The 13,322-nt window shown below is 59.4% G+C and overlaps 1 protein-coding gene across 1 annotated transcript; it reads right to left on the reverse strand.

Moving 5' to 3' along the window:
- Positions 1-525: 525 nt before the first annotated feature.
- Positions 526-12,843, reverse strand: GNAT1 (G protein subunit alpha transducin 1; the record flags this gene model as incomplete). Its single annotated transcript, XM_084632814.1, has 8 exons — positions 526-716; positions 6,216-6,369; positions 7,339-7,468; positions 8,821-8,949; positions 10,026-10,183; positions 10,429-10,570; positions 11,090-11,132; positions 12,738-12,843. 8 exons carry the CDS (start codon positions 12,841-12,843, stop codon positions 526-528), a joined length of 1,053 nt encoding a protein of 350 aa, XP_084488940.1.
- Positions 12,844-13,322: the final 479 nt, after the last annotated feature.

The raw sequence follows: 13,322 nt of genomic DNA on the forward strand, positions 1-13,322 counted from the left end.
TTGTGCTGTTTTGATTGGCTCTGTCCCCAGCAAAAGGAAGTTTGGGGATCCGTTGGGAGAGGGAAACCCCATGGAAAGAAGCTGTGAGCTTTGCACCAGCCCTGGGGAGCTGTGCTTGCAGGACCAATGCTCTCTGTTGAGCATGGGGCTGCAGAGGCCACGAGATTGGCTTGTTCGGTGCCAGGGATCCGGAACCCTCAGCACGGGGCGATGAACAGAGAGGCTGAGGCTAGACTCTTTATTAGTAAAAGAGGATGGGGATGTGGGATAGAGGGGGAGCAGCAGCTGTGGTGGCAGGGGGCAATGGGGGGATTTGGATGGTGAGCTGCGGCTGTGATACCTAGGGGATGATGGGTTGCCGCAGCCGTGGTACCGGGAGGAGGGATGTGGATGTGGTACAGATGGGGAGCTGCAGATGTGGCACTGGGGGCTGGTGGGGGGGGGTGGCTGTGGCTGGGAGGGACGTGGTGATTTGTGGGGGCTGCGGCACTGGGGGGTGATGATGGGGGGGGCGGCACCAGGGGCTCAGAAGAGGCCACAGTCTTTGAGGTTCTCTTTGATGATGATGTCAGTGACGGCGTCAAAGACGAACTTGACGTTCTCAGTGTCGGTGGCACAGGTCAGGTGTGAGTAGATCTCCTTTACATCCCGGCGCATGTTGAGCTCCAGGAACTGGACCTTGATGTAGGTGCCTGCGTCCTCGAACGTGTTGGGTCCTGTGGAGGCACCAGTGCCAGGACAGGGTCAGGGGGTGGCTCAGCTGCTGAACTGGCTGAGCTCTGTGGGGAGGCGTGGACACCCTAGAGCCTGCCAGCAGCTCCCTGCCCCCACCCCCAAACCTGCTGTGAGGGCCACTGGCCAAGGAGCCAGACACCCCAGGCCATTACGGGGGCCCCGCTGCTGAGATCCCCCAAAGCTTCATTACCCCATTCACTCCATTTGCTCCCCTTTCTCCTCTCCACAGTCTAGTCCAAATGCGTGTCTCAGATCCTCCCTCTCCCCCCTGAAAATACCCTGGTCAGCTTAAACAGCAGGGCTGAGCTGCCCCACAAGAGAGACAAAGGGGACTTCCTGCCACCTCTGTGCCCTCCCCAGTTGAGGCGCCATGGGGGCTGGCACCCCCTGTCCCCAGTGTAAATGCAAAGAGCCAGAACCACTGGTGGACAATGGTGCTCTGCTAGGACTAGCCTCCCAGCCAGACTCCTTACTGAGGGCAGCCCGTAGCTTTGCTCCCGCAGGGAGATGGCCATAGCCACTCCTAGTGTGGGCAAAGAATCTTGCCAGCATGATCAGCTCCTGCAAACACCTGCCATGCGGGACTGGCAGAGATGCCCCAAGAGTTGGCAGCAGCAGGACATCCTGCTCCGCCTGGCACTGAGGGGAGCCAGTCGACTGACTGACTGGCTGTGTGGCAGGGGTATGGACGGCAGGGCCAGGACTGAGGGCACAGTTAAGGCTCTTCTGGTGGGGCAGGGGCTTGGGAGTGTGATGGGCAATGGGTGGCAGGGACCTGGGGGGCAGTCTCTAAGTTGGTGCCACGTGGCATGCTGGACCCAGGCACACGGCTGTGGTGTCCCTGGGCTCGAGGATTGGACGCAAGCTGCCCTCCGCTGCCCACTGCAGTGTTCCCACGTAGGAGCCTGGCACTAACGGTGGGTCTGCGGATTGTGTGGGGCAGGAGGGAAGCACTGACCCTGCCCCAGGATAAGGGGGGATCCTGACAGAGGGCCTGGTCCCAGCTTCATAGCTCAGCTGAGCTGGCTTTGTGCCCAGGTTCCCCCTCTGCTGGGTGTGCAGAGCACTGGCCGGATTCACCCCTCCCCAGTGAGTTCTGTGGGAGTTTGGCATGTCATAGCATCTGTGAATCTGGGCCCCAGCATCTCCTCCCCAGCAGTGCAGCACCTGCCTTTGGGAAACGCCTGCCCACATGCTCGTCTGAACAGGGTAGCTGGGGACCTGGTGAGCCCTGTCCTGTGGTAGGGGTATCATGCTGCCAGCCAGGGCAGTGCTGTCCCAAGGCATTGGGCTCTGAGCTCTTCACTTGCTGGGTTGCTTGGCGAGAGAGAGACCCTAGAGTCCCCATCCCCAGCCTCCCTGCTCCCCCCTCCCCAATGCTTCCCTCGGGGGCTCTCCCAAAATCATAGAATCATAGAATATCAGGGTTGGAAGGGACCTCAGGACAACATCTAGTCCAACCCCCTGCTCAAAAGCAGGACCCATCCCCAATTAAATCATCCCAGCCAGGGCTTTGTCAAGCCTGACCTTAAAAACTTCTAAGGAAGGAGATTCCACCACCTCCCTAGGCAACACATTCCAGTGTTTCACCACCCTCCTAGGGAAAAAGTTTTTCCTAATATCCAACCTAAACCGCCCCCACTGGGCTCCCCAGGCTGGGGAATTCAGGGCTGGCCCCCCAAGGGATTTAGTGCTGCAAGGCATTCAGCTACCTGCATTCACAGGCCTGTGCTGGACCCCCCTGGCCAGTGGGTGGAGCTGCTAACCAGTAGGAAATACTGGGGGCAGGGAGCTAACCCCAGACCCTCAGAGTGACTTGGTCCCCCACCCTGCCTCCCTGGGATCTTCAGCTGGGAGCCCTCTTCTGGAGTTATGGGGGTGTAACCTGGTCAGTTCTAGTGTGGCCCCCATAATTCAACCACTGGGCAATGGCCCCCACTGCACCCTAAAGCCTGGGCAGCTCTCCTTCTCTGTGGTGGCCTTGGTGTGAGTTAGGGTCACGGCCCACCCCAGGTTGGACGCCGCAGGCTGGCCTACCAGGCTGAGCAACATCTGGTTCAAGAATTCAGGGGAGGCCCCCAGTGTGAGATAGGGCTTCAGGGACATCATGGAGGTGTGAGGACCTGCAGGCCGCCTGCTTAGCTGCTGGCTTCACCAACCGGCTGCCTGAGGAACATGGTGGGGCCTGCTCAGACGATCAGCTCAAGCCCAGCAGCAGGGCGCTGACTGCTCAAAGCATTCGTCCACAGCTGCCATGGCCCCTTCCCAAGCTCGACCCAGGGAACCTGGCTCTGGCCCTTGGCTTCATTTCCTGACCGCTGACTCCTGCTCCAACCACTAGGCAGGGCCTCCCAGAGGATTCAGGGGGCCTGGGGCAAAGCTATTTCGGGGGCCCCTTCCAGTGGCATAGCCAGGGGGAGCGGACATAAAAGGTGCCAGCCACTTGTACTCACCCAGTGGCGCTCCGGGTCTTTGGCGGCGGGTCATTCACTTGCTCCAGTTCTTTGGCGGCACTGAAGGACCCGCCACCGAAGACCCAGAGCGAGTGAAGGACCCGCCACCAAAGACCCGGAGCGCCGTCGGGTGAGTAAAAATTAAAAAGGCACCACTTGTGCTCCGTGGGAGAGCTGCCGCTGCCCCACTCCCCCCTAGCTATGCTACTGGCCCCTTCCCTGTCTCAGACTTCAGCCATTCTCATGGGGGCTCCTGCAGGGCCTGGGGTAAATTGCCCCACTTGCTCCCCCCCGTGGGTGGCTCTGCCACCAGGCCATCCCCCCGGCATCCCACTCCCTGCCACATCTGGACCGAGGCACCTCTGTGCATGCTCACTCTCAGAAACCACTAGGCACCATGGGGACTTTAACGGTGGAAACTCAGGCACCTGGAGAGTTGGCAGCAGCTGAGTGCACCCAAATGTTGAACTTAAGCGGCACTGAATTTGGACTATAAGATGGGGATGTATCAATTAGAAGGGACAAAGGAGGAGAAAGACCTGAGTATATTGGTTGGTCATAGAATGACTCTGAGCCGTTAATGTGATGCGTCCGTGAAAGGGCTAATGCGGTCCTAGGCAGAGGTGAAAGTAAGCCAATACAGTACTGTACGGCGTACCGGTACACTGCCGACCATACCAGCAGGGCGCAGCTTCCCCAGGCTGGCGATGTAAAGGGTCCGGGGCTCCCCGCAGCGGCCGGAGCCCCGGGCCCTTTAAATCATTGCCCAAGCACTCGGGCTCCAGGGGTGATTTAAACGGCCCAGAGCTCCCAGCCACCGCTACCACAGCTGAAGCCCCGGCCTGGGGATTTAAAGCCCCCCCCTCAGGACTCCGGCGTACCAGTAAGTCCTTTAAGTTACTTTCATCCCTGGTCCTAGGATGCATCAGGCGAGGTATTTCCAGTAGAGACAGGGAAGTGTTAGTACCATTACACAAGGCACTGGGGAGACCTCATCTGGGATAAATACTGTATATAGTTCTGGTCTCCCATGTTTAAGAAAGATGAACTGAAACTGGAACAGGTGCAGAGAAGGGCTACTAGGATGATCGGAGGAATGGAAAACCTGCCTTATGAGAAGAGACTCAAAGAGCTTGACTTGTTTAGTCTAACCAAAAGAAGGCCGAGGGGACATATGATTGCTCTCTCTAAATACATGAGAGGGATAAATACCAAGGAAGGAGAGGAGTTATTTAAGTTAAGTGCAAATGTGGACACAAGAACAAATGGATGTAAACGGGCCATCAGCAAGTTTAGTGTTGAAATTAGACAAAGGTTTCTAACCATCAGAGTGAAGTGCTGGAACAGCCTCCCAAGGGAAGCAGTGGGGGCAAAAACACCTAACTGATGTCCAGAACTGAGCATGAAAAGATTACGGAAGGGACGATATGCTGAGGTTGCTGAGGGATGATGATGATGGTTTGATGAAGGACAATGGCATGTGGCCCATCCATGACAGCCCTTAGCAAATATTTCCAGTGGCTGGTGATGGGGTACTAGAGAGGAGGGCTCTGAGTTACTACAGAGAATTCTTTCCCAGGTGTCTGGCTGCTGCGTCTTGCCCACATGCTCAGGGTCTAACTGATCGCCATATTTGGGGTCGGGAAGGAATTTTCCTCTGGGTCACAGTGGCAGAGACCTTCTTCCTCTGCAGCATGGGGCAGAGGTCACTTGCAGGTTTAAACTAGTGTAAATGGTGAATTCTCTGTAACGTTAAGTCTTTAAATCATGATGTGAGGACTTCAGTAACTCGGCCAGAGGTTAGGGGTCTGTTACAGGAGCGGGCAGGTGAGTTTCTGTGGTCTGCAATGTGCAGGAGGTCAGACTAGATGATCACAATGGCCCCTTCTGACCTTGATGGCAGTGAATCTAAGTGGCAGCAAGGTGCCCAAATCCCTATATGGCTCTAGCCATTAGGGAACAACAGGGAGAGACCCCCCCACCAGCATTGGGCCCCCTCCTTTCACACCCTAGTACAGCAGAGGAGGACTCTAACCTGCCTGAGCAGCTCCACCCTCTCCCAGCTGGCGTTGAGCACCAGGGAAGAGATGCTAAGTTCTGAGCAGGTTTGGCAGGGTTTGATTTGTATCGGTGAATGTCACTAAACGTCGATTTCACCTGCATGCCCAAACTCACGAAACCCTACTTCCATCGGCAAGGCTCGGCATGTCCAGATGGGCAAGCGATTAAAACTGCTTCATGAGACCTTCTCAGGGGCCCAGCCAACGCTGGGGATGGACGGAGGCTCTGGACCAATGGCCTAACGCCTGGACAGTAAAGCCAGGCCTGCTTTGTCCATTTAAGCAGCTCTGTTTTCGATGGCTGGCTGGGTGATGGTGACAATGGTGCGGTGATGGCTCATACAGCTATAACTGAATCTCAGCATCTGCTGGCATTAAATAATTATTGTCTGCCCTCCCCCGCCCCCCGCAATCTCCCACGAGTACGAACATTTAAACTGAGAGAAAAGTTAAAACCGCTGAAAACTCCGAATTGTGCATAACTGCGAAAATGTAAGTTGATAAAAAAATCTTTAAAAATAAAAAAGCTCCATGAACATCAATCCCACTGTCAACAGCATAAAAACTAACCCCCAACTTCTGCCTGGCGGGGGGAAGGGGCACTGACCCTGCAGGGGTAGCAGCCTTTGCACGGAGCGTGGGGAGATCTGGTGGCCAGTGATGGAAGCACAGGTACATGCAGCCATAAAGCTAACCGGTGGGCGTGTTTAGTGTAAGTAGCTGATCTGGTACTTAGCGGGCAGCTTGGCTTCTGAGATGTGCCCTGCAACTGGTCCCCCCTCAGTCACCTTGTGCATAACTAACCTGCATGCTGGTCGCTGGCATTTGGATCCGGGCTCTTTTGGGTGTCTGTCTGTCCCTGAAAACCCATTTGACTTGTGAATCAAAACCCAGTTCCCCTGCACCCTCTTTACCCCACCCCACGCAAAACGTGCAGCAGAGGACCCGCAGCAGGCTGGGCACTTACCGTCGTAATCAGGGAAGCAGATGCTGAGGTGGGCCTTCCTGATCTTCTCCAGGAAGACATCCTTCTTGTTGAGGAAGAGGACGATGGAGGTGATGGCAAAGTAGCGGTGGTTGCAGATGCTGTTGAAGAGATGCAAGCTCTCGTGCATCCGGTTCTGGGGAGGAATAAGGGGCCAAATGGGGCTTTTAGTTGCATCTCAAGCATCAATTTCCTGCCTCGTCTCCTGGAGTGTTTGTGGTGTGAATGGGAGGCCGGCTGGGCCAGTGGAGGACAGATTACAGGGTCTCCTACCCTGTCTAGCTTGGTAACCCTTGTAGCCTTTGAGTGCGTGCTCTGCTGCTCTCCTGCGATCCCTAGCCCCTGCTGCCTGGTGGGTCCAAGCCCCACTAGCTCCTGTTATAACACAGAGAGGTTTCTATCCAGAGATCGCAGCATGCTTTACAGAATCTAGGAGCATCATCCCCATTTTACAGCTGGGGAAACTGAGGCACAGAGCAGTGCAGTGACATGGCCAGGGTCACCCAGCAGGCCAGTGGCAGAGCCAGGCACAGAGCCCCCACCTTGAGTCATGCTCCCTCCCACCCCACCCCACCCCAGGCCACGCTGCCTCCCAACGGGCTGTTGTCTCTGCTTATTCGCCAATTATTGGCATTCGGAGTGAGGCCAGGGAGGTGGCTGCTGTTGCTCCAGGTAGATTATTTCTAGCTGTATCAGCAGCTTAAAAACCCCTGTGAAACCTCCCCTTCCCCACGTCCACCCCACGGTCTCCGCCATCAGCAGGATGGTTCGCCCAAGGTCACAGGCAGGGCAGGACCAGAACACAGGTCTGCTAAAGTCCCCACCCTGTGCTGTGACCACAGCCCCATGCTCCCTCCCCGGACTCCATGTCTGCACAGAGGATCCGATTGGCTAGCCAGTCTCAGGGGCGTGAGCTGATTGGCTGGATGTTTTTGGAAGCGCTCTGTGATAGGCTGGCCTTGGCGGAGTTCAGCATGTATCTGAGGCCTCTGGGGTTCTTCTAGTGCTTGGGTCGGTACTCTGCTTGCACCTGGGCCTGACCGGCTCCCTCTGGCTAAGCGCCAAGGGCCTCGCCCCCCCCCCCCAATAGCCAGGCTCCACTCACCACTTCGTCGTCCTCCACCAGGACCATGTCGTAGGCACTGAGGGCGGCGATGAAGATGATGCAGGTGACCCCTTCGAAGCAGTGAATCCACTTCTTCCGCTCAGAGCGCTGGCCGCCTACGTCGAACATCCTGGGGCCGGGGAGAGGGTCCCTTGAGCAGCCAGGCTCCAAAGTGGGCATGGGCCGCATTGCTAGCGTGGGGGGAGAGACCTCCCGAGGGGACAGCTTTGTTCCGGACCCTGTGGCCTCTGCTACTGCTTGGGCTGGGGGCATCTCTGCAGGGGCACCTGGCCATGGGCGGCTGACCACAGCTCGGGGCTGGCCACAGCTGGGGTGACGGCTGCCAAGGAAGGGACTGTTGGAGACCTGGGCACAGCTGGTGGCACGGACAGTGTGGGCACAGTGTGGTGGAGAACGGTGCTGGGTTAGCCACGGAGCAGGTCCGGCACTGGGCAAGGGGTCTCAACACTCTTACCTGGAAGGACAACTCCCAAGGAGCTGTGGTCCATGCCCCCCAGTCCAGGCTTGGCTGGCACAGCCGCTGGCAGGGCTGGTTAGTGCCAGCTGTGTTGCCCACCCAAGGGGAAATGGGCTGAGAGTGTCATGCTGAGGATAGGTGCGTTCTGGGCTGCCCAGCTCCTGGGCAGTGTCCATGTGGCATCTCCGGCTGCAGCTGGCCAGGGCCACCCAGCTGGGACTGGGGAGAGGTGGCTGGAGCAGGGAAAGGAGCCTCCGCGGAATGAGACGGGAAAGCTCCCGTAATGGGGGAGCAAGAGCTAATTGGAGGTTCTCACCGGGGGGGAGTTAAAACCTCTGCTCTGCCCACAATGGAAAGGCCGCAGACTGCAGCCTGACCGGCACAGCAGGGCCCTGAGAGCCCCGGCCGGCACCGCGCCCAGCCTGGGTGCATCAGCACTAGATGGCGCCAGCCAATAACAAATGAAGACGAGGATGAGCCCTGGTGAGATTACGGTGCCAAGATTCAGCAGGTGGGAGAGGCCTCCTCCCAGGGCAGGGGCCTGGGCTGAGCGTGCTCAGCCAGTCTCCGGAGGGGGCTGGGGCCAGAGGCTGTTGGAGACTGTATCAGCTCAATGGGAAAACAGCCCTGGAAAGCAGAGGGCCCCAACCGCCCTGTTCTGTCATGTCGGTGCATTGCCACCCCAGGGCATGCGCAGCGTTGGCCCAGCCAGCCCCAGGCCCTGTGCCGAGCTCTGCACGCCTGCTCCCATCCCTCCCACTGCCCAAATCTCCTCCTTGCCTTAACCTTTCGAATCCCAGCCTCCCCCTGACTGGGTCTCCAGTGCTCCAGGCCCCAGAGTCCTGCCCAAGCCCAGCACCCCCTTCTCCAGTGCTCCACAGGTCTTGGGGCGGCTCTCCACACACGCATCTGGAGCTGGCTGCTGGGACCCCTGTTGACACCCCCCCCCACATCCCGCGGGCTGTCTGTGCTTAGCAGGGCCTCGTTCCCGCACCATGCCCTACCTGAAGTTGAGGTCCTTGAAGGAGAACTGGGTCTCGATGATGCCGGTGGTCTTGACCCTGGAGCGCAGCACATCCTGCTCTGTGGGGACGTAGCCGGGTGCCACCAGGCGCGCCACATCACTCAGGTAGCTGCCCAGGCAGAAAGGAAGGGCCTGAAATACTCATCACCTCGGGGATGGCAAGGGATGGTTTCCATGCTTCCCAGGCCCAGAGTGGCTGGAGCCAAAGGCTGGGTGCCCTTCTGGCTGGGTGGCCCTGGACAGCTCAAGCAGGTGCATGGGGGTCAGGGATCTAGCCCCATTGCTGCCTCATGCTTGCATCCCACTGACTGGGGTCTCTTTGGCTGCTGAGCTTGGTAGCTTTGAAGGAGCTCAGAGGGGGGCAGCGGCTTCACCAAAGCTGGCAAAGTTCAAGTGGGCACCACGAGAGGACTAGCTTCCAGCTCAGATGCCCATTCGCCCCAGGCTGTGGGCTCCCTGGGGCAGGGCCTGGCTTTCGCTGGGTGTCTGGGTAGTGCCCAGCACGAGAGGCCCCTTGGAGCTGGCTGGACCCCACCCACCCCACACGCTGCTATATTCTAGGGTGACCAGTGCCTAGAACCACCTGCTGCTGCTGTTACTTCTTCCTCTTGCCATGGTGCTGAGATCGGGTGCTGTGTGGACACAGCAAAGGGCTGGCACGCTATAGCTACAGACCTCCTCACGGGCACCCAGACAGCAACCCGCCTCCTGCCTCCCACCCCCTCTCTGCATCTCCAGGAGAGGGGCCCCGGTCTCCTCTTCCCCTGGCCCCACACTGGCCTCTGGAGCTGCTCTGAGTCCCAGTAGTGCCATGCCTCCTCAGCCTGCACCCTCTTGGCCCTGTACCCACCTCCCTGTGCCAGCACCCGTGTGGGCTCAGCAGAGGGCTGCCTGTGCCAGAGGAATGGGACTAGGTGCTGGGGTGAGGTGGGGGTGGGCTGCGGAGAACCCCCCCCACTCTCCCTCACATACTGGGGAACAGTCAAACCACTTGTTCTGATGTTCCCCAAACTCCTCCCAGCCTCTAGGTCAGTGCAAAGCCAGGGGAGTTCCTAGCCCATCTCCCATGGGACTGGCAGGCCACTCCCTTGCTAATGCCTCTGTGATGAGGTCTGTGGGGGCACCTGAGCCGGGGTATTGCCTGGGCGGCCTGTGCCCTAGGAGGTTACACAGGAAGGTTCATACTAGCCGGCCGAGTCGTTCAGCTGGTACTCCGAGGCGCGCTCGAAGCAGGCCTGGATGCCCGTGTCCTTCCAGAGGCGGGCAATGATGTCAGACATCTCCTTGGGCATGGTGCCCTCTTCAATGGTGTCAGCCAAGTGTAGCAGCTTACGGGCATCGTCCTGGGGAGACAGGGTGCAGCAAGATCAGTTGCTTTGGCTTGGCCCAGGCTCACCAGGAGGCACCGGATGCTCTGAAGTAAAGCCCTGTCAGCAGTGGGAATTGAACCTGGACCCGCTGGATCTAAACATATGAGCTAAACTACCCAGCTCTGCTGTCTGGGGCCATAGGGGACTCATCAACTGCTATATGTGGTCGAGAGGGGTGCAGAACCCCACCTATCCCCCTCCTGTGCCCAGCCGCTCACCTGCCGGGCCGAGTCCCCGTACTGGATGCTCAGCGTGCCCATGGCCCGCACGATGGCCAGCATGGACTGCAGGGTGTTGCTGTAGATGATGGAGATGAACTCCAGGCACTCTTCCAGGGAGTATCCATCCTGGTGGATGATCCTGATGGAGACAGGAGCAGGTGGTGAGCCTGAGGGAGGCCGCGGGCTCCACAGCTGGGCACTCCCTGGCAATGCCTGGCCAAGCACAGAGGGCACCCAATGGGCTGGAGGCGTTGCCACCGGCTCGCTCCCTTCCAGTGAGTTTCCCCAACATGAGCCTGGCAGTATGGCAGCCATGCCGCGATGGCATGTGCTGCCTGAGGGACAGTCTCAGCACACTGCAGTGGGCATGGTGGGTGGGCAGAATTCCCTGGGGGTGAGGAGGGGTATTGGGGAGCCCCCAGAGGTTGCACCCTAGCGTATCGTAGCTGGGCATCACCTGGAAAGGCAGAAATCGGTGGGGGGTAGCATGCCACTGCCAGTAAAGGCTGCTGCGGGAGATCCTGTCTCAAAAACCAGGCGTCCAGGGTGGGGCAGGAGCCGGCTATGGGGAGCTCCCAGCTACTCCAGACCCAGCCTCTCCCAGTAAGGGGCACTGTGGATAGCAAGGTAGGCATCAGTGCGGTGTGAACCCACTTACTTCATTTGTTTTACAATTGTGCTCTTCCCGGATTCGCCAGCTCCTGGGGGACAGAAAGGAAAGTCATGGCAGGGAACATGCCCAGTGTGGAGCCCGACGCAGCCACCTGGGTCGCCATGCCGTGGGGCACTGGGTGGGTGCGACAGGGAGCCCGCTGCTAATCAGCTCCAATGGAGCGGGAGCGGAGGGGGCAAGGGAGATGGAGAGCCACCTTGGGTGGTCTGGGCATCACGTGGCCTGACATCCTCTGTGCCCATACAGTTCTGCTGCAAATCCCTCCCTGGCTCTGGTTGGATGGACCAACCCATTGGATGGACTAGCAGGGCCCTGGGGTGGGACTGGAGCCCACTGGGCCACATGTGTCACAGGCCCCCCTCTGTGCTAGAACCACGGAGGCAGGCACAGTCCCAGAACCTGCTTTTAGCGCCGGAGGGCCCCAGTTCAAGTGCTGGTGTGTTGGGCAAGATGGTGGCAGCCTCACGCAGCCGCCCTGGCCCACAGTCGCCTGGCTGCACTCAGCGCATGGCTGCGAAGCAAGCTGGAGAGTTGAGAACGGGGGCGGGGCAGGTACAGCCCTAATCGCTTCTCTGCAGACACAGGGCTCTGGCTAATGCGATCTGCACCACAGCTCAGCTTAAGCATCCACGCCCCAGGCAGAGCCGCCTGGGCCCAGGTGGAGGGCCCATGCAGATGCTAGCCACAGAAGAAGGGGACACTGATGCCCCAGCGATCTGTGGGCCGGGTGTGGACGCAAAGACAGCTGGAGGCTCTGCCCCAACCTTGCCGTGTGGGAACAGCACCTGTTATCAGGTGACCGGACCTGATCCTTGTCTGCCTGGCCTGAGATGGGGCAGCCACAGCAATGGGGTGGAGGGAAAGGTACCACCCAGCCCAGCGTACATGTGCATTGCCTGGGGCACCCTGCGAGCCCCCGGGACAGCGCAACAGAACCTCAGAGACCTTGTCTGCTGGGTCCCGCCCCGAGGGCTGGAACAGCGGGGTGTAAAGCCAGCGACAGCGGGCCAGACCCTCCCTGGCGCAGCGCCATGACATCAGTGAGGCAAGGGCCACAGCAGTCAACCAGCAAAGCTGAGTCCCATCAGCCGGGAGTCTGTTCCCATGGCGGTCGGAGGAGCTGCTGTGGATTTACCCCAGCTGGTCCCAGCGGTGTCTCTAAGGCACCAGCCCCATCTCTGTCAGTGTGGGGGAGCCAGGTGGGTTCAGATCCATTGGTCACACACAGTCCCCCCAGGCCCAGCCCCTGGGAGGGCAGAGTTGGGGGCGCTCAAGGGCGGGGTGCTGGGCGTCTGTGCTTGTGTGTTTAATGCCAAGGGAGTCTGAACTGAAGCCCAGTGCCACCTGCCCTGCCTGCCTGGCACCACCCTGAGCTGGATCCCCCAGTGCCGTGACACGGGACCTGCCAGCGTTGGTGCAGAGCCCTCTGGGAAGGCCCAGTACCACAGGCTTGCTGGTCAGGAGTTGCAGGGGCTGGGCAGGATGTGGGGTACTGGCTGGCTCAGGACTGGGGGGACTGGTCAGGCTCTGGGGGAGCTGGTCAGGATGGGGGGCCTGGTCAGGATGGAGGGCTGGCTCAGGATCTGAAGGGCAGGCTTAGGATGGGGGGCAGGCTCCATAGCCCAACACATACCCAAAAGCAGCAGCTTGACCGTCCTGGCATCCTTCTCCGCATCTTCCTTGAGCTTCTTCTCCAGCTCGCGGGAGTGTTTCTCCTCTGCGCTGGCACCAGTGCCCATGGTCCGGGTGCACCCGCTGAGCTGCTCTTTTGCGCTCAGCGACAGGGGGAACCCTAGACCAACCCCTAAATGTCCGGCACCCCCCGCCAGTCTCCCTCTTCGCCCACGAGGAGCGAGAAGCGGCACCGTTCCCCACCGCTCCCCAGGCGCCGACTGCCCCCGCCCTGGCCCCAGTGCCAGCCACACGCCAGTTGGGGAGGATTTTGCGGGCTATGGCCGTCAGGTGCTCCCGGCCACCCAATCTGTGGCAAGGACAGGTGGCCAAGGAGCAGGTGCAGACCCACTCCACCTCCCCCCACCGCCCAGCTTGGAGCTGACTTGCTGCGCTCAGCATGGCAAGCAGCCAGTGAGCCGCTGGCTTAAGCTAAAGCCCCTCAAATCTCCCCCTTGCTGAGCCCAGCGATTTCAAGCCTCATCTGATCCTGGCCAGCGATGGGGCAGCAGGTTATACCGGAAGGGCCTTCCCCACAGCCCTGCAC

Source organism: Lepidochelys olivacea (genome assembly GCF_965140295.1).
Source record: "Lepidochelys olivacea isolate rLepOli2 genome assembly, chromosome: 7".
NCBI lineage: Eukaryota > Metazoa > Chordata > Testudines > Cheloniidae > Lepidochelys > Lepidochelys olivacea.